Source organism: Pecten maximus, chromosome 3 (assembly GCF_902652985.1).
Source record: "Pecten maximus chromosome 3, xPecMax1.1, whole genome shotgun sequence".
NCBI classification, from domain to species: Eukaryota; Metazoa; Mollusca; class Bivalvia; order Pectinida; family Pectinidae; genus Pecten; species Pecten maximus.
Genome location: NC_047017.1, coordinates 42,596,176 through 42,616,407, shown reverse-complemented (window position 1 = coordinate 42,616,407; position 20,232 = coordinate 42,596,176). Strand labels below are relative to the sequence as shown.

General features: G+C 37.0%; 1 protein-coding gene across 1 annotated transcript; it reads left to right on the top strand.

Annotated features, from left to right (window-relative positions):
• Positions 1–9,542: 9,542 nt before the first annotated feature.
• LOC117324253 lies at positions 9,543–12,200 on the top strand. Its single transcript, XM_033880024.1, has 3 exons — positions 9,543–10,044; positions 10,482–10,583; positions 11,083–12,200. The coding sequence occupies exons 1-3, from the start codon at positions 9,724–9,726 to the stop codon at positions 11,332–11,334; spliced, it is 675 nt and encodes a 224-aa protein (XP_033735915.1). The 5' UTR covers positions 9,543–9,723; the 3' UTR covers positions 11,335–12,200.
• The last annotated feature ends 8,032 nt before the right edge of the window (positions 12,201–20,232 follow it).

Below are 20,232 nucleotides of genomic sequence, written 5' to 3'. Positions count from 1 at the left end.
CGTTATCACTGACGTACAGTCCAAATATCCCACGTGTACATGTAGTCGTAATCACTGACGTACAGTCCAAATATCTCACGTTTACTCGTAATTACTGACGTACAGTCCAAATATCTCACGTGAAGTCGTAATTACTTGACGTACAGTCCAATTATCTCACGTGAAGTCGGGATTACTGACGTACAGTCCAAATATCTCACGTGAAGTCGTAGTTACTGACGTACAGTCCAAATATCTCACGAGTAGTCGTAATTATTGACGTACAATCCAAATATCCCACGTGTAGTCGTAATTACTGACGTACAGTCCAATTATCTCACGTGAAGTCGTGATTACTGACGTGCAGTCCAAATATCTCACGTGAAGTCGTGATTACTGACGTTCAGTCCAAATATCTCACGTGTAGTCGTAATTATTGACGTACAGTCCAATTATCTCACGTGAAGTCGGGATTACTGACGTACAGTCCAAATATCTCACGTGAAGTCGTAGTTACTGACGTACAGTCCAAATATCTCACGAGTAGTCGTAATTATTGACGTACAATCCAAATATCCCACGTGTAGTCGTAATTACTGACGTACAGTCCAATTATCTCACGTGAAGTCGTGATTACTGACGTGCAGTCCAAATATCTCACGTGAAGTCGTGATTACTGACGTTCAGTCCAAATATCTCACGTGTAGTCGTAATTATTGACGTACAATCCAAATACCTCACGTGTAGTCGTAATTACTGACGTACAGTCCAAATATCTCACGTGAAGTCGTGATTACTGACGTACAGTCCAAATATCTCACGTGTAGTCGTAATTACTGACGTACAGTCCAAATATCTCACGTGAAGTCGTGATTACTGACGTACAGTCCAAATATCTCACGTGTAGTCGTAGTTACTGACGTACAGTCCAAATACCTCACGTGAAGTCGTGATTACTGACGTACAGTCCAAATATCTCACGTGTAGTCGTAGTTACTGACGTACAATCCAAATACCTCACGTGTAGTCGTAATTACTGACGTACAGTCCAAATATCTCACGTGAAGTCGTGATTACTGACGTACAGTCCAAATATCTCACGTGTAGTCGTAGTTACTGACGTACAGTCCAAATACCTCACGTGTAGTCGTAATTACTGACGTACAATCCAAATATCTCACGTGAAGTCGTGATTACTGACGTACAGTCCAAATATCTCACGTGTAGTCGTAGTTACTGACGTACAGTCCAAATACCTCACGTGTAGTCGTAATTACTGACGTACAGTCCAAATATCTCACGTGTAGTCGTAATTACTGACGTACAGTCCAAATATCTCACGTGTTGTAATTACTGACGTACAGTCCAAATATCTCATTTGTAGTCGTAATTACTGACGTACAGTCCAAATATCTCACGTGTTGTAATTACTGACGTACAGTCCAAATATCTCACGTGTTGTAATTACTGACGTACAGTCCAAATATCTCATTTGTAGTCGTAATTACTGACGTACAGTCCAAATATCTCACGTGTTGTAATTACTGACGTACAGTCCAAATATCTCACGTGTTGTAATTACTGACGTACAGTCCAAATATCTCATTTGTAGTCGTAATTACTGACGTACAGTCCAAATATCTCACGTGTTGTAATTACTGACGCACAGTCCAAATATCTCACGTGTAGTCGTAGTTAATGACGTACAGTCCAAATATCTCATTTGTAGTCGTAATTACTGACGTACAGTCCAAATATCTCATTTGTAGTCGTAATTATTCACGTACAGTCCAAATATCCCACGTGTACATGTAGTCGTAATCACTGACGTACAGTCCAAATATCTCACGTGTACTCGTAATTACTGACGTACAGTCCAAATATCTCACGTGAAGTCGTAATTACTTGACGTACAGTCCAATTATCTCACGTGAAGTCGGGATTACTGACGTACAGTCCAAATATCTCACGTGAAGTCGTAATTACTGACGCACAGTCCAAATATCTCACGTGTAGTCGTAATTATTGACGTACAATCCAAATATCCCACGTGTAGTCGTAATTACTGACGTACAGTCCAATTATCTCACGTGAAGTCGTGATTACTGACGTACAGTCCAAATATCTCACGTGAAGTCGTGATTACTGACGTTCAGTCCAAATATATCACGTGAAGTCGTGATTACTGACGTACAGTCCAAATATCTCACGTGTAGTCGTAATTACTGACGTACAGTCCAATTATCTCACTTGTAGTCGTAGTTACTGACGTACAGTCCAAATATCTCACGTGTAGTCGTAATTGACGTACAATCCACATGCAGTCGTAATTACTGACGTACAGTAGTATAATCACAGATGTACAGTCTAATTAGACTACAGTAGTCTAGTTACAGATTTACATTCCAATCTCTGACGTACAGTAGTATAATTACAGATATACAGTATAATCCAGGCGTACAGTATTAAAATTACAGATGGACAGCCTAATAACTGACATACAGTATTATAATTACACATGGACAGTCTAATTACGGATGTACAGCGTAATTACTGACGTACAGTAGTCTAATTAAATATGGACAGTGAAATTTCTGACGTACAGTTTAATTACACAAGTACAGTCTAATCACCAACATACATGTAGAGTCTAATTAAAGACATTCAGTAGTCTCATTACAGACGCAGTCTAGTTACCGACGATCATGTACAGTCTAGTTACCGACGTTCGTGTACAGTCTAGTTACAGACGATCGTGTACAGTCTAGTTACAGACGATCATGTACAGTCTAGTTACAGACGTTCGTGTACAGTCTAGTTACAGACGATCGTGTACAGTCTAGTTACAGACGATCATGTACAGTCTAGTTACAGACGATCGTGTACAGTCTAGTTACAGACGATCATGTACAGTCTAGTTACCGAAGATCGTGTACAGTCTAGTTACCGACGATCGTGTACAGTCTAGTTACCGACGATCGTGTACAGTATAGTTACCGATGATCGTGTACAGTTTAGTTACCGACGTTCGTGTACAGTCTAGTTACAGACGATCATGTACAGTCTAGTTACAGACGATCATGTACAGTCTAGTTACCAACGATCGTGTACAGTCTAGTTACCGACGATCGTGTACAGTCTAGTTACCGAAGATCGTGTACAGTCTAGTTACAGACGTTCGTGTACAGTCTAGTTACAGACGATCATGTACAGTCAAGCTACCGACGATCATGTACAGTCTAGTTACCGAAGATCGTGTACAGTCTAGTTACCGACGATCATGTACAGTCTAGTTACCGACGATCATGTACAGTCTAGTTACCGACGATCGTGTACAGTCTAGTTACCGACGATCGTGTACAGTCTAGTTACCGACGATCGTGTACAGTCTAGCTACCGACGATCATGTACAGTCTAGCTACTGGTGATCATGTACAGTCTAGCTACCGGTGATCGTGTACAGTCTAGTTACCGACGATCGTGTACAGTCTAGTTACCGACGATCGTGTACAGTCTAGCTATCGACGATCGTGTACAGTCTAGCTACCGACGATCATGTACAGTCTAGCTACCGACGATCATGTACAGTCTAGCTACCGACGATCATGTACAGTCTAGTTACCGACGATCGTGTACAGTCTAGTTTCCGACGATCGTGTACAGTCTAGTTACCGAAGATCGTGTACAGTCTAGTTACCAACGATCATATACAGTCTATTTACCGACGTTCGTGTACAGTCTAGTTACAGACGATCATGTACAGTCAAGCTACCGACGATCATGTACAGTCTAGTTACCGAAGATCGTGTACAGTCTAGTTACCGACGATCATGTACAGTCTAGTTACCGATGATCATGTACAGTCTAGTTACCGACGATCGTGTACAGTCTAGTTACCGACGATCGTGTACAGTCTAGTTACCGACGATCGTGTACAGTCTAGCTACCGACGATCATGTACAGTCTAGCTACTGGTGATCATGTACAGTCTAGCTACCGGTGATCGTGTACAGTCTAGTTACCGACGATCGTGTACAGTCTAGTTACCGACGATCGTGTACAGTCTAGCTATCGACGATCGTGTACAGTCTAGCTACCGACGATCATGTACAGTCTAGCTACCGACGATCATGTACAGTCTAGCTACCGACGATCATGTACAGTCTAGTTACCGACGATCGTGTACAGTCTAGTTTCCGACGATCGTGTACAGTCTAGTTACCGAAGATCGTGTACAGTCTAGTTACCAACGATCATATACAGTCTATTTACCGACGATCGTGTACAGTCTAGTTACCAACGATCGTGTACAGTCTAGTTACCGACGTTCGTGTACAGTCTTGTTACAGACGATCGTGTACAGTCTAGTTACAGACGATCATGTACAGTCTAGTTACCGAAGATCGTGTACAGTCTAGTTACCGACGTGCGTGTACAGTCTAGTTACAGACGATCATGTACAGTCTAGTTACAGACGATCATGTACAGTCTAGTTACCGACGATCGTGTACAGTCTAGTTACCGACGATCGTGTACAGTCTAGTTACCGAAGATCGTGTACAGTCTAGTTACCGACGTTCGTGTACAGTCTAGTTACAGACGATCATGTACAGTCTAGTTACAGACGATCATGTACAGTCTAGTTACCGACGATCGTGTACAGTCTAGTTACCGACGATTGTGTACAGTCTAGTTACCGAAGATCGTGTACAGTCTAGTTACCGACGATTGTGTACTGTCTAGTTACCGACGGTCATGTACAGTCTAGTTACCGACGGTCATGTACAGTCTAATTACAGAAGTACAGTATTACTGACGTATCGTCGAACTATAGTTCTGACTGATATACTTACATGTACAATCATAACCTTATAACAGTTGTACGGGCATAATTAATACTGACAACAGGTCCTGCTTACTTAGAAACGACTCCATTAATGCAGTTAGCCTGTTAAGATCTGATTACTGAGTCCTCATTACGGGGATACGTCCTACGTTTAGTTATATCGCTTGCATTTGTAATTGAAGTTCAGTCTAAACATCTCGCGTGTCTTTCCTTGCTGACGTATACATGTAATGCAGTCATTTTTCTCGCGTGTTATTATAACTGCCGAGGTACGGTCCTAATTACTGATGTAAAATCCTAATTACATTACAAAATACAGTCCTAATTACCGTGGTACAGTCCTAATTACCGTGGTACAGTCCTAATTACCGATGTACAGTCCCCATTACCGAGTTACAGTCCTAATTACCGAGGTACGGTCCTAATTACCGAGGTACAGTCCTAATTACCGAGGTACGGTCGTAATTACCGAGGTTCAGTCCTAATTACCGAGTTACAATCCTAATTACCGAGGTAAAGTCCTAATTACCGAGTTACAGTCCTAATTACCGAGGTACAGTCATAAAAACAAAAATATATTCCTAATTACCAAGGTACAGTCCTAATTACCGAGTCACAGTCCTAATTACCGAGGTACAGTCCTAATTACCGAGTTACAGTCTTAATTACCGAGGAACAGTCCTAAAAACAAAAATACATTCCTAATTACTGACTAACAGTCCTAATTACTGACTTACAGTCCTAATTACTGACTTACAGTCCTGATTACTTCTGTACAGTCATAATTACCGTGGTACAGTCCTAATTACCGATGTACAGTCCCCATTACCGAGTTACAGTCCTAATTACTGACTTCCAGTCCTAATTACCGAGGTACAGTCCTAAAAACAAAAATACATTCCTAATTACCGAGGTACGGTCCTAATTACTTACTTACAGTCCTGATTACTGCTGTAAGGTCCTAATTACCGAGGTACAGTCCTAATCACTAATGTACAGTCCTAATCACCGAGGTATAGTCCTGATTAATGATTTACTGTCCTCTTCACAGATGTGCAATTCTTTTTACAAAGGTATCTGGTCCAAATTACTGATGCACAGTCCTCATCTCTAAGGTTCTGTTCTTATTACCGATATACAGTCCTAATTACTGTGGTACAGTCCTAATTACTGTGGTACAGTCCTAATTACTGGCGTACAGTCCCAATTACCGAGTTATATATGTTATCATGTAATCAGCGTTTGTTCCTGAAATGAAATGCCCCAGCATCATCCCTTTCGAAACCCTTTCACCCTGTCTCTCCCTTTCTCTTTCTTCCCCTGCACATTATATATATATTGCACATATGAAATTTTCAGCACTGTTCATTAGCTATGTATAAACACAAGGAGACGGAATTATGTACGTACAAAGTACTTGTTTCTAAATGCTTCGTGTTCTATATAATGTATGTACAATTTCAATTTACAATCAATAATAAAATAAAGTTTAAGCTTATTACCAAGGTACGGTCCTAGTTACCAAGGTACAGTCCTAGTTACCAAGATACAGCCCTAGTTACCAAGGTACGGTCCTAGTTACCAAGGTACGGTCCTAGTTACCAAGATAAGTCCTAGTTACTAAGGTACGGTCCTAGTTACCAAGATACAGCCCTAGTTACCAAGGAACAGTCCTAGTTACCAAGGTACAGTCCTAGTTACCAAGGTACGGTCCTAGTTACCAAGGTACAGTCCTAGTTACCAAGGTACGGTCCTAGTTACCAAGGTACAGCCCAAGTTACCAAGGTACAGTCCTAGTTACCAAGGTACAGTCCTGGTTACCAAGGTACAGTCCTAGTTACCAAGATACAGTCCTTGTTACCAAGGTACAGTCCTAGTTACAAGGTACAGTCCAAAGTAGTGGGGTAGTTGCCTGGTAATGACCGAAGGTCCATGAATTTTCTTCGGGTACTCCGGCTTTCCTCCACCTCCAAATCCAGGCACGTCCTTAAATGACCCTGGCTATTAATAGGACGTTTAACAAAACAAGCCAAACCAAACCAAACCAATATGTAGTTACAGGAATCGATAAACATACATGTATATATCAGATTCGGGAGAATATATATTACAGGAACCGATGAATATATATCTCAGATCCAGGACAGTATATAGTTACAGGAGCTGACAACTATATATTACAGAATCTGACAACTATATAGTTACAGGAGCCGACAACCATATATTACAGGAGCTGACAACTATATATTACAGGACTGACAACTATATATTACAGAATCTGACAACTATATATTACAGGAGATGACAATTATATATTACAGGAGCTGACAACTATATATCACAGGAGCTGACAACTATATATTACAGAAGCTGACAACCATATATTACAGGAACTGACAACTATATATTACAGAAGCTGACAACTATATATTACAGGAGCTGACAACTATATATAACAGAAGATGACAACTATATATTACAGAAGCTGACAACTATATATTACAGAAGCTGACAACTATATATTACAGAATCTGACAACTATATATTATAGAAGCTGACAACTATATATTACAGAAGTTGACAACTATATATTACAGAAGCTGACAACTATATATTATAGAAGCTGACAACTACATATTATAGAAGCTGACAACTATATATTACAGGAGCTGACAACTATATATTATAGAAGCTGATAAGCTGACAACTATGTATTACAGATGACAACTATATATTACAGGACTGACAACTATATATTACAGAAGCTGACAACTGTATATTATAGAAGATGACAACTATATATTATAGAAGATGACAACTATATATTACAGAAGCTGACAACTATGTATTACAGAAGCTGACAACTATATATTACAGAAGCTGACAACTATATATTACAGAAGCTGACAACTATACAAATCAGTACGAGAAAAAAAAGTATCAGAAAACCTCGAACTCCGAAAACCAAACAAGTGGTTTAAAAGGCCTATGATCTATACGATATTCATGTGGAAAATATATTTCTAGTTTTCGGAGAAAAGTCTCTCAAGTTGAATAAATATTGTTTTTCGTCAGCTCCTCATCTTTTTTGTATCGACCTGCAAAAATAGCATTTATCGCGTGATATTCAAGTTAAAAGAAGTTTTCACATTAAAATCAATTAAAACAGTTGATGGTTTTGTACTTTGTCTTCCTGATTTATATACTGTATATTCGTTGAATGATGTATATATGTTTCTGTGCATCAAGTTTTTAAAAGGATAATTCAATTAATAAAGGCGGAGAGAATAATTTGTGAGGAAATACCGTAGATCCTTTGCGTTTAACAATATTTTGGTTCTGTAGCTGGAACCTCGCAGCTGAGGGAGAGACTTTGTAGAGCCAGCAGTTAGCAAAGCCACGTCAGTACTCCGGCGTTCTGATGAAATCGTTCGTTGGTGAGCTGTGACCAACACCTGTAATAGAGTACTGTATATTGTTTTGTATATATACATACATGTACCTACTTTTACATACTTGGTCACCCCTAAGCAATGATCTGGACTTAAACTGCCTGGTCTGGCAGACATAGATAAAATCTTGATTCGGTCCGAAATTTCTTGTCATAGTAACTATAAGACCACATGCACCAGTCGATGTTGCATTAAGAGAACAGTTAGCACCACCAAAATCACAATATGATAAAGATAAAGATTAATTTTATCAAAAATATGATAAATAAAAATGAAATTAAAAAAAAAATCTTACGTAGAAAATCTAGCAGTGATACTTTAATTAGCACGATGACGTAGACAACTCGCGGTTTTACCTACAGATATACATACATTATGAAATTATTGTCACAATACATCATTAAGTATTGTCTCCACCCAGTGATTAAAAACCGACATACGTACATTGTTTGATATAAACATTCCACGTGACCAATATAAGATATAATAGGCTTATGCTTTATTTCTAAATATTTCATAATCCTACCTCCTCTGGTTACCCAAACAAGTGTGAACATCAACACCAGTAAAAAAAGACGTGAAACTTTGGTAATTATTCATTCCCATGTTATTAGTCCTTCTCTCTTCTTTATCCTATGTCTATCCTGAACATTGTCCTCCCTGTTTAAATACTTCATAACATTCATCGTAACAATTAACCAATAACTAGCTACTTTAATTTAAAAAGAATTATTTTTTGTATTATATATTCAAGAAAATCCTAATTCGTTTTATTATGACATTCATGACATGATTTCCGATAGCGTAGAACATTCTGGAAATCTCCCTGGCCTTCCAGCTGTTATTTTATGCTGTCGATCGCCGATCTATATTCTGACCAATCAGCGTGCGCTACGTTAGATCTAAAAATAGCCACAATAGTGTAACCATCATGGGATATTTCGTCACCACCAAGAAATGCCGAGGGATATCCCTTCAGCGACCTTGACACTCTACGATTTTCTGATGCAATTGTCAACGGAAGCCCCTAAGTATCATAGTGTCGTGATTATTATTCTCTGTGTGATGTTGAATCCACATTATATGTAGATTCTAATTGACGTCCGAGTCTATTGACACTATAACCAACTACACAGTGTATGACCCGTACGACTAACAGTCAGCAGTTTCGTGTTTGACGTTTGTGTTAAGTAATCGTTATCAGTTCGGCAGATATGCATCTCCGTAGATTTCGGATTCGCAGTCTGTATATAGCGCAGGTAACCTCGATCGGCCTTCACTTCACGTTGCGATCAGCTGAGAGAGAGAAACCAATCGTCCGTATCAATACCGGCTAACCTGACAAAATCAACTGACGACTTAAACGATTTCAAAGTCAACCAATTATAAGTGAATAATTCTACATTTTGTGTGAGGATCTACTCATCAATATTCTCAGTAAAGAAAATGGTGCGTGTGTTTGTTCAGAAGGAATCTTGTAGCGGTGGTAGTGTTGACCCGAAAGACGTCGGAGAAGGGGTTAATTCCAGCCCCAGGGAGGTGATTAACCGAGAAAGGGCCGTTATGGCAGTGCAGGCAGTAGCCCCGGTGGATGGGGACAATAACTTTAACTTTAATAACTTTAATAATTATAATAACTATAGATCCAGTGCCAGTTTCTCCCCGGATACGTCATCCCAATCCTCGTTCTGTGACTCCGAGAGTGACAACGGCTCCCTTGTGATCAGCGAGGAGACTGTCGGACCTACCAATGGTGAAGACGTAATAGTAAGTTTACTAGTATATATATTAATCGTTTATCAGATGTATGACAAAATCAATATCCTGGAGTACTAAACCTAGCTATGTATTTGATGCAATCGGGTTATGTATTGCACCACTGAACTGACATGTTATATATATATCTAGATTATATTACGCAGTTCGTGGTACAGGTGAAGATTCTACTGCTATATAAATATATGCTCATTGAAATGAAATAATAATTTATTGACAAATTGTTTTTGAGAAAATTGTTAACTTTCTATAATCCAAAGGGACTTCCAATCTTTTGTCTATATAATTTATGCCAAAAAGAAAGTTGAAGTTTTAAATACACACGGAAGTCGAGATGTAGTGCGAGTGATGTGGCGCAGTATATGCCGTAGTAGCTTCCAGCTGGGTTTACATATATTTCATTTGAACTTGTAATATTCTTTTTGTAGACGAAAGAGGACAAGAGGAAGATGAGAAGACGAGAGAGAAACAAGAAATCTGCACAGGCTTACAGAAAACGCCGTAGACAACAATCAGGATCCCAGATCAAGGTGAGTGTCCGGGCCATACTTCTGGTATTATATCTTTCTATGTAAATATATATTGGTGTACCCATATGATATTATATCATTTGCCAAACACTGCCTATAAATCAAATTAATTTTGGAATATAGTTATGCAATATTGAAACCATTCTGGTCATTTAGAATAATTGCTAGCTTGATGAAATTCGATTTTTTTTTTTGCACAGCACATACCTAACATTAAAGAGGAAAATTACAATATGGAAAATAGATTGCTAGATCTTGTCCTCCCGTAATAAATACAACGTTTAAATATTTGGAGAATTTTGATACCTCCATAGGGAAAATAAAATAACATTCTTTGGGAATGTGGCCTAATTGGAGTCCCCATTAATTTAGACAAGAACAATACCAATATGTCACCCACCAGAAAGAAACTTTCTGAACAGATTCCCCTTAACAATCTCATCATAACTAAATATATTATCCTGTTTAAATTACTAACCATGTCCGTTTTTACCTACAGACCCTTGAAACGCTTGAAGGAAAACACCAGGAACTTTTGCAGAAAGTACAGCGATTGGAAGAGGAGAAAAAGTTTGTCGAAGAACTTCTGAAGAACAAGATTAAGATCCCTTGGCACGTGCATTGGGCCTTACCCCCTACATGGCACCAACCTAAAACAACAACAACACCCCCTCCCACAACAACAGGGATGATGGCCGTCGCCATGGGCGCCCCAATGTCCATGGGTACCGAGGTCACGTGTGCCTCGTGATGCGCATGCAGTAAATCTAGGATTTAACTGCCGCTCACTGCATACTAAAGAGGAATTGCGCTTGCGCAGTGTCCACGGAGACTGACTTGAAGGCGTCATATTCTGTGAGTCGAATGTGCTGGCCCGGGCTTGAATTCGCAAGTTTCCGAAATGGGCTTTATGATTTGGCTTTTGTACAAATCTCAGTCATTCTGACGTATGACAACTATCACTAGTCTCGTTAATTCCATCTACATATTTGTCATTTGGGTCCAAGGAGTGTCCTCGGTCATGGCATGCTACTATGCCAATGGTTTCTTAATTTGAACTTCGGTTCCACTTGGACTGCTTGGCCACCTTTGGTTCCTCTTGGACAGCAGACACCTCCTGGTTCCATTTGGTCTGTAGACCACTTTTGGTACCAGTTGGACTATAAACCATTTCTGTAATCTCTGTGATGAAGGCTCAACAAAGTGACCAGGAGAACTGTTACTGTGTTGGTCATTATCTCGTCATCGTCTGTAAAAAAAACTTTGTCAGATCATCAAAAGACATACTCCATCAAACAATATTTTGATTTTATAAAACATCAGATCATACCTTTTATTTAAAAAATCAAAATGTTCATGATCACGCAAAATACTCGGAAAACGAAAGTAGACTGCGATAGAGCCCACATATTTTTGTACATATATACACTGAGGTATTGTGGCTCGGCTGAGTTCTCGTGCCTCTGTTATTGTTGATGATTTTTTTTTATATATTTACTTTGTGAGCGGCAGATTGAGAGGACAGACACTGATATTGTCAGTAGTCATCGCTTATCAATGGCGATAATAATACAACTTTGATGTTATTAGAAGTAATAAATTTTGTATCCCATTTAATTGTGTGTCCATTATTTGTATACAGCTGAATTAATTATGTGATGGCGTCCTTTATATGGAGGCTGGCCATGGGATACCAATTAAACTTATCCTCTTTCACAATATAATGAACAAAGAAACATATTTACAATACTTATATAATACACGTATGAAAACAATTGTAGTGTTCGTAGTCGTTATTATTCTGATAAAAGTACTAAGTATCATCAGTGTTTTTATATTAGAAGTACATTTGGTATCAACAAAAATTATCTCCGAATAAAATTCTGTACTGGAACAGTGACGGACACTCGTGGAATTCGTCACCAATTTGCTATTACAGTGTGGACATTTTCTTTCAATATAATCTATATAATTCCATCTGGCGGGATGAACAATACAGTGATTGGTAAACCTACATGTAAAACGTAACTCTATATGTATCACGTTTTAAGATAATAAGTAATTTTCACACAAGATGGCAATTACTTTAAAATAAAACATAGCTTTTGAAGAAGTGTGTATATTACTCTGCCAATTCTGTAAATACCGGTTGTGTAATCTTGGTTTAATAATATGCTTTAATATCCACGAGCTAGTACATTCTATAATATATCGGTTACTTCGACCACATTCATTAAGATAGGTTTAATAAAGCTTATACAGGTATAAAGAATTGGTTTACCATCAATATTATTATGATGACAAAGAAGTCTATACAACAAAATGTATTTTACAATAAAATCTTTTTTACACTAGAAGGAGTCCATTGTGACCATTTTGTTACTAATATTGTCTTTTGCTGTTATTTCAAGTTGGCAAGTACCTTGATTGTGAACGTTCAAATTGTACCTTAAGGTCCGTATTACCACAGACTTCACAACCATACAACAATATGGGATAGTAATCTTGTCAGATAAATCATATACACAACGAACTAATACGTAGTCTACCTTTATAACGTCATATATTGATGTAGTAGACTTTTTATCACAGTATTAAATGACCCTGTAAGACTAAAAGCCGTACCCAAATATTTATGGTTGTCCACAAACTCTCACCTCAATATAAGTAAAATACATCTTTATTGTATCAGATACATCGCTAGTGAACTATAGTATGATACCATTAGATGCCTATGGCTATTCTTTCAATACGATATAATTTTTGTCAGGTCCACCAAAAACAAACAAGCCCAGATATGTTTTACAATCATCGCCGTCCTGTATTATAATGATCACCAGTATATTTTACAATCATCGCCGTCCTATATTATAATGATCACCACCAGTATATTTTACGACCATCGCCGTCCTATATTATAATGATCACCACCAGTATATTTTACAATCATCGCCGTCCTGTATTATAATGATCACCAGTATATTTTACAATTATCGTCGTCCTATATTATAATGATCATCACCAGTATATTTTACAATTATCGTCGTCCTATATTATAATGATCACCAGTATATTTTACAATCATCGCCGTCCTGTATTATAATGATCACCAGTATATTTTACAATTATCGTCGTCCTATATTATAATGATCATCACCAGTATATTTTACAATCATCGCCGTCCTGTATTATAATGATCACCAGTATATTTTACAATCATCGCCGTCCTGTATTATAATGATCATCACCAGTATATATTACGATCATCGCCGTCCTGTATTATAATGATCATCACCAGTATATATTACAATCATCGCCGTCCTATATTATAATGATCACCAGTATATTTTACGATCATCGCCGTCCTGTATTATAATGATCATCACCAGTATATTTTACAATCATCGCCGTCCTATATTATAATGATCACCACCAGTATATTTTACAATCATCGCCGTCCTATATTATAATGATCACCAGTATATTTTACAATCATCGCCGTCCTGTATTATAATGATCATCAGTATATTTTACGACCATCGCCGTCCTATATTATAATGATCACCAGTATATTTTACAATCATCGCCGTCCTGTATTATAATGATCACCAGTATATTTTACAATCATCGCCGTCCTGTATTATAATGATCACCAGTATATTTTACGATCATCGCCGTCCTGTATTATAATGATCACCAGTATATTTTACAATCATCGCCGTCCTATATTATAATGATCACCAGTATATTTTACAATCATCGCCGTCCTATATTATAATGATCACCAGTATATTTTACAATCATCGCCGTCCTATATTATAATGATCACCAGTATATTTTACAATCATCGCCGTCCTATATTATAATGATCACCAGTATATTTTACGATCATCGCCGTCCTGTATTATAATGATCACCAGTATATTTTACAATCATCGCCGTCCTATATTATAATGATCACCAGTATATTTTACAATCATCGCCGTCCTGTATTATAATGATCACCAGTATATTTTACAATCATCGCCGTCCTATATTATAATGATCACCAGTATATTTTACGACCATCGCCGTCCTGTATTATAATGATCACCAGTATGTTTTACGACCATCGCCGTCCTGTATTATAATGATCACCAGTATATTTTACGACCATCGCCGTCCTGTATTATAATGATCACCAGTATATTTTACAATCATCGCCGTCCTGTATTATAATGATCACCAGTATATTTTACGATCATCGCCGTCCTGTATTATAATGATCACCAATATATTTTACGATCATCGCCGTCCTATATTATAATGATCACCAGTATATTTTACGATCATCGCCGTCCTGTATTATAATGATCACCAGTATATTTTACAATCATCGCCGTCCTGTATTATAATGATCACCAGTATATTTTACGATCATCGCCGTCCTGTATTATAATGATCACCAATATATTTTACGACCATCGCCGTCCTGTATTATAATGATCACCAGTATATTTTACAATCATCGCCGTCCTGTATTATAATGATCATCACCAGTATATATTACGATCATCGCCGTCCTGTATTATAATGATCATCACCAGTATATTTTACAATCATCGCCGTCCTATATTATAATGATCACCAGTATATTTTACAATCATCGCCGTCCTGTATTATAATGATCACCAGTATATTTTACAATCATCGCCGTCCTATATTATAATGATCACCAGTATATTTTACAATCATCGCCGTCCTGTATTATAATGATCACCAGTATATTTTACAATCATCGCCGTCCTGTATTATAATGATCACCAGTATATTTTACGACCATCGCCGTCCTATATTATAATGATCACCAGTATATTTTACAATCATCGCCGTCCTGTATTATAATGATCACCAGTATATTTTACGACCATCGCCGTCCTATATTATAATGATCACCAGTATATTTTACAATCATCGCCGTCCTATATTATAATGATCACCAGTATATTTTACAATCATCGCCGTCCTATATTATAATGATCACCAGTATATTTTACGATCATCGCCTCCTGTATTATAATGATCACCAGTATATTTTACAATCATCGCCGTCCTATATTATAATGATCACCAGTATATTTTACAATCATCGCCGTCCTGTATTATAATGATCACCAGTATATTTTACAATCATCGCCGTCCTGTATTATAATGATCACCAGTATATTTTACGATCATCGCCTCCTGTATTATAATGATCATCAGTATATTTTACAATCATCGCCGTCCTGTATTATAATGATCATCAGTATATTTTACAATCATCGCCGTCCTGTATTATAATGATCATCAGTATATTTTACGATCATCGCCGTCCTGTATTATAATGATCACCAGTATATTTTACAATCATCGCCGTCCTGTATTATAATGATCACCAGTATATTTTACGATCATCGCCGTCCTGTATTATAATGATCATCAGTATATTTTACAATCATCGCCGTCCTGTATTATAATGATCATCAGTATATTTTACGATCATCGCCGTCCTGTATTATAATGATCATCAGTATATTTTACAATCATCGCCGTCCTGTATTATAATGATCATCAGTATATTTTACAATCATCGCCGTCCTGTAGTATTATACACCACCAGTATATTTTACGATCATCGCCTCCTGTATTATAATGATCATCAGTATATTTTACGATCATCGCCGTCCTGTATTATAATGATCATCAGTATATTTTACAATCATCGCCGTCCTGTATTATAATGATCATCAGTATATTTTACAATCATCGCCGTCCTGTAGTATTATACACCACCAGTATATTTTACAATCATCGCCGTCCTGTATTATAATGATCATCAGTATATTTTACGATCATCGCCGTCCTGTATTATAATGATCATCAGTATATTTTACAATCATCGCCGTCCTGTATTATAATGATCATCAGTATATTTTACGATCATCGCCGTCCTGTATTATAATGATCATCAGTATATTTTACAATCATCGCCGTCCTGTATTATAATGATCATCAGTATATTTTACAATCATCGCCGTCCTGTAGTATTATACACCACCAGTATATTTTACGATCATCGCCTCCTGTATTATAATGATCATGCACCAGTATATTTTACAATCATCGCCGTCCTGTATTATAATGAACACCAGTATATTTTACAATCATCGCCGTCCTGTATTATAATGATCATCAGTATATTTTACAATCATCGCCGTCCTGTATTATAATGATCATCACCAGTATATTTTACAATCATCGCCGTCCTATATTATAATGATCACCAGTATATTTTACAATCATCGCCGTCCTATATTATAATGATCACCAGTATATTTTACAATCATCGCCGTCCTGTATTATAATGATCACCAATATATTTTACGATCATCGCCTCCTGTATTATAAAGATAACCAGTATATTTTACAATCATCGCCGTCCTGTATTATAATGATCATCACCAGTATATTTTACGATCATCGCCTCCTGTATTATAAAGATAACCAGTATATTTTACAATCATCGCCGTCCTGTATTATAATGATCACCAGTATATTTTACAATCATCGCCGTCCTGTATTATAATGATCACCAGTATATTTTACAATCATCGCCTCCTGTATTATAATGATCACCAGTAAGTTTTACAATCATCGCCGTCCTGTATTATAATGATCACCAGTATATTTTACGATCATCGCCGTCCTGTGTTATAATGATCATCAGTATATTTTACGACCATCGCCTCCTGTATTATAATGATCACCAGTATATTTTACAATCATCGCCGTCCTGTATTATAATGATCACCAGTATATTTTACAATCATCGCCGTCCTGTATTATAATGATCACCAGTATATTTTACAATCATCGCCGTCCTGTATTATAATGATCACCAGTATATTTTACAATCATCGCCTCCTGTATTATAATGATCACCAGTATATTTTACAATCATCGCCGTCCTGTATTATAATGATCATCACCAGTATATTTTACAATCATCGCCGTCCTGTATTATAATGATCACCAGTATATTTTACAATCATCGCCTCCTGTATTATAATGATCATCAGTATATTTTACGATCATCGCCGTCCTGTATTATAATGATCACCAGTATATTTTACAATCATCGCCTCCTGTATTATAATGATCACCAGTATATTTTACAATCATCGCCGTCCTGTATTATAATGATCATCACCAGTATATTTTACAATCATCGCCGTCCTGTATTATAATGATCATCAGTATATTTTACAATCATCGCCGTCCTGTATTATAATGATCATCAGTATATTTTACAATCATCGCCGTCCTGTATTATAATGATCACCACTATATTTTACAATCATCGCCGTCCTGTATTATAATGATCATCAGTATATTTTACGATCATCGCCTCCTGTATTATAAAGATAACCAGTATATTTTACAATCATTGCCGTCCTGTATTATAATGATCACCAGTATATTTTACAATCATTGCCGTCCTGTATTATAATGATAACCAGTATGTTTTACGATCATCGCCGTCCTGTATTATAATGATCACCAGTATATTTTACAATCATCGCCGTCCTATATTATAATGATCACCAGTATATTTTACGACCATCGCCGTCCTGTATTATAATGATCACCAGTATATTTTACGACCATCGCCTCCTGTATTATAATGATCACCAGTATATTTTACGATCATCGCCGTCCTGTATTATAATGATCACCAATATATTTTACAATCATCGCCGTCCTGTATTATAATGATCACCAGTATATTTTACAATCATCGCCGTCCTGTATTATAATGATCACCAGTATATTTTACAATCATCGCCTCCTGTATTATAATGATCACCAGTATATTTTACGATCATCGTCGTCCTGTATTATAATGATCACCAGTATATTTTACAATCATCGCCGTCCTGTATTATAATGATCACCAGTATATTTTACGATCATCGTCGTCCTGTATTATAATGATCACCAGTATATTTTACAATCATCGCCGTCCTGTATTATAATGATCACCAGTATATTTTACAATCATCGCCGTCCTGTATTATAATGATCACCAGTAAGTTTTACAATCATCGCCGTCCTGTATTATAATGATCACCAGTATATTTTACAATCATCGCCGTCCTGTATTATAATGATCACCAGTATATTTTACGATCATCGTCGTCCTGTATTATAATGATCACCAGTATATTTTACAATCATCGCCGTCCTGTATTATAATGATCACCAGTATATTTTACGATCATCGCCGTCCTATATTATAATGATCACCAGTATATTTTACAATCATCGCCGTCCTGTATTATAAAGATCACCAGTATATTTTACAATCATCGTCGTCCTGTATTATAATCATCACCAGTATATTTTACAATCATCGCCGTCTTGTATTATAATCATCACCAGTATATTTTACAATCATCGCCGTCCTGTATTATAATGATCACCAGTATATTTTACAATCATCGCCGTCCTGTATTATAATGATCATGCACCAGTATATTTTACGATCATCGCCGTCCTATATTATAATGATCACCAGTATATTTTACAATCATCGCCGTCCTGTATTATAAAGATCATCAGTATATTTTACGACCATCGCCGTCCTGTATTATAATGATCACCAGTATATTTTACAATCATCGCCTCCTGTATTATAATGATCACCAGTATATTTTACGATCATCGCCGTCCTGTATTATAATGAACACCAGTATATTTTACAATCATCGCCGTCCTGTATTATAATGATCACCAGTATATTTTACAATCATCGCCGTCCTGTATTATAATGAACACCAGTATATTTTACAATCATCGCCGTCCTGTATTATAATGATCACCAGTATATTTTACAATCATCGCCGTCCTGTATTATAATCATCACCAGTATATTTTACGATCATCGCCTCCTGTATTATAAAGATAACCAGTATATTTTACAATCATCGCCGTCCTGTATTATTATAATCATCACCAGTATATTTTACAATCATCGCCGTCCTGTATTATTATAATCATCACCAGTATATTTTACAATCATCGCCGTCCTGTATTATTATAATCATCACCAGTATATTTTACAATCATCGCCGTCCTGTATTATAATGATCACCACTATATTTTACAATCATCGCCGTCCTGTATTATAATGATCATCACCAGTATATTTTACGATCATCGCCGTCCTGTATTATAATGATCATCACCAGTATATTTTACAATCATCGCCGTCCTGTATTATAATGATCACCAGTATATTTTACAATCATCGCCGTCCTGTATTATAATGATCACCAGTATATTTTACAATCATCGCCGTCCTGTATTATAATGATCACCAGTATATTTTACAATCATCGCCGTCCTGTATTATAATGATCATCAGTATATTTTACAATCATCGCCGTCCTGTATTATAATGATCACCAGTATATTTTACAATCATCGCCGTCCTGTATTATAATGAACACCAGTATATTTTACAATCATCGCCGTCCTGTATTATAATGATCACCAGTATATTTTACAATCATCGCCGTCCTGTATTATAATCATCACCAGTATATTTTACGATCATCGCCTCCTG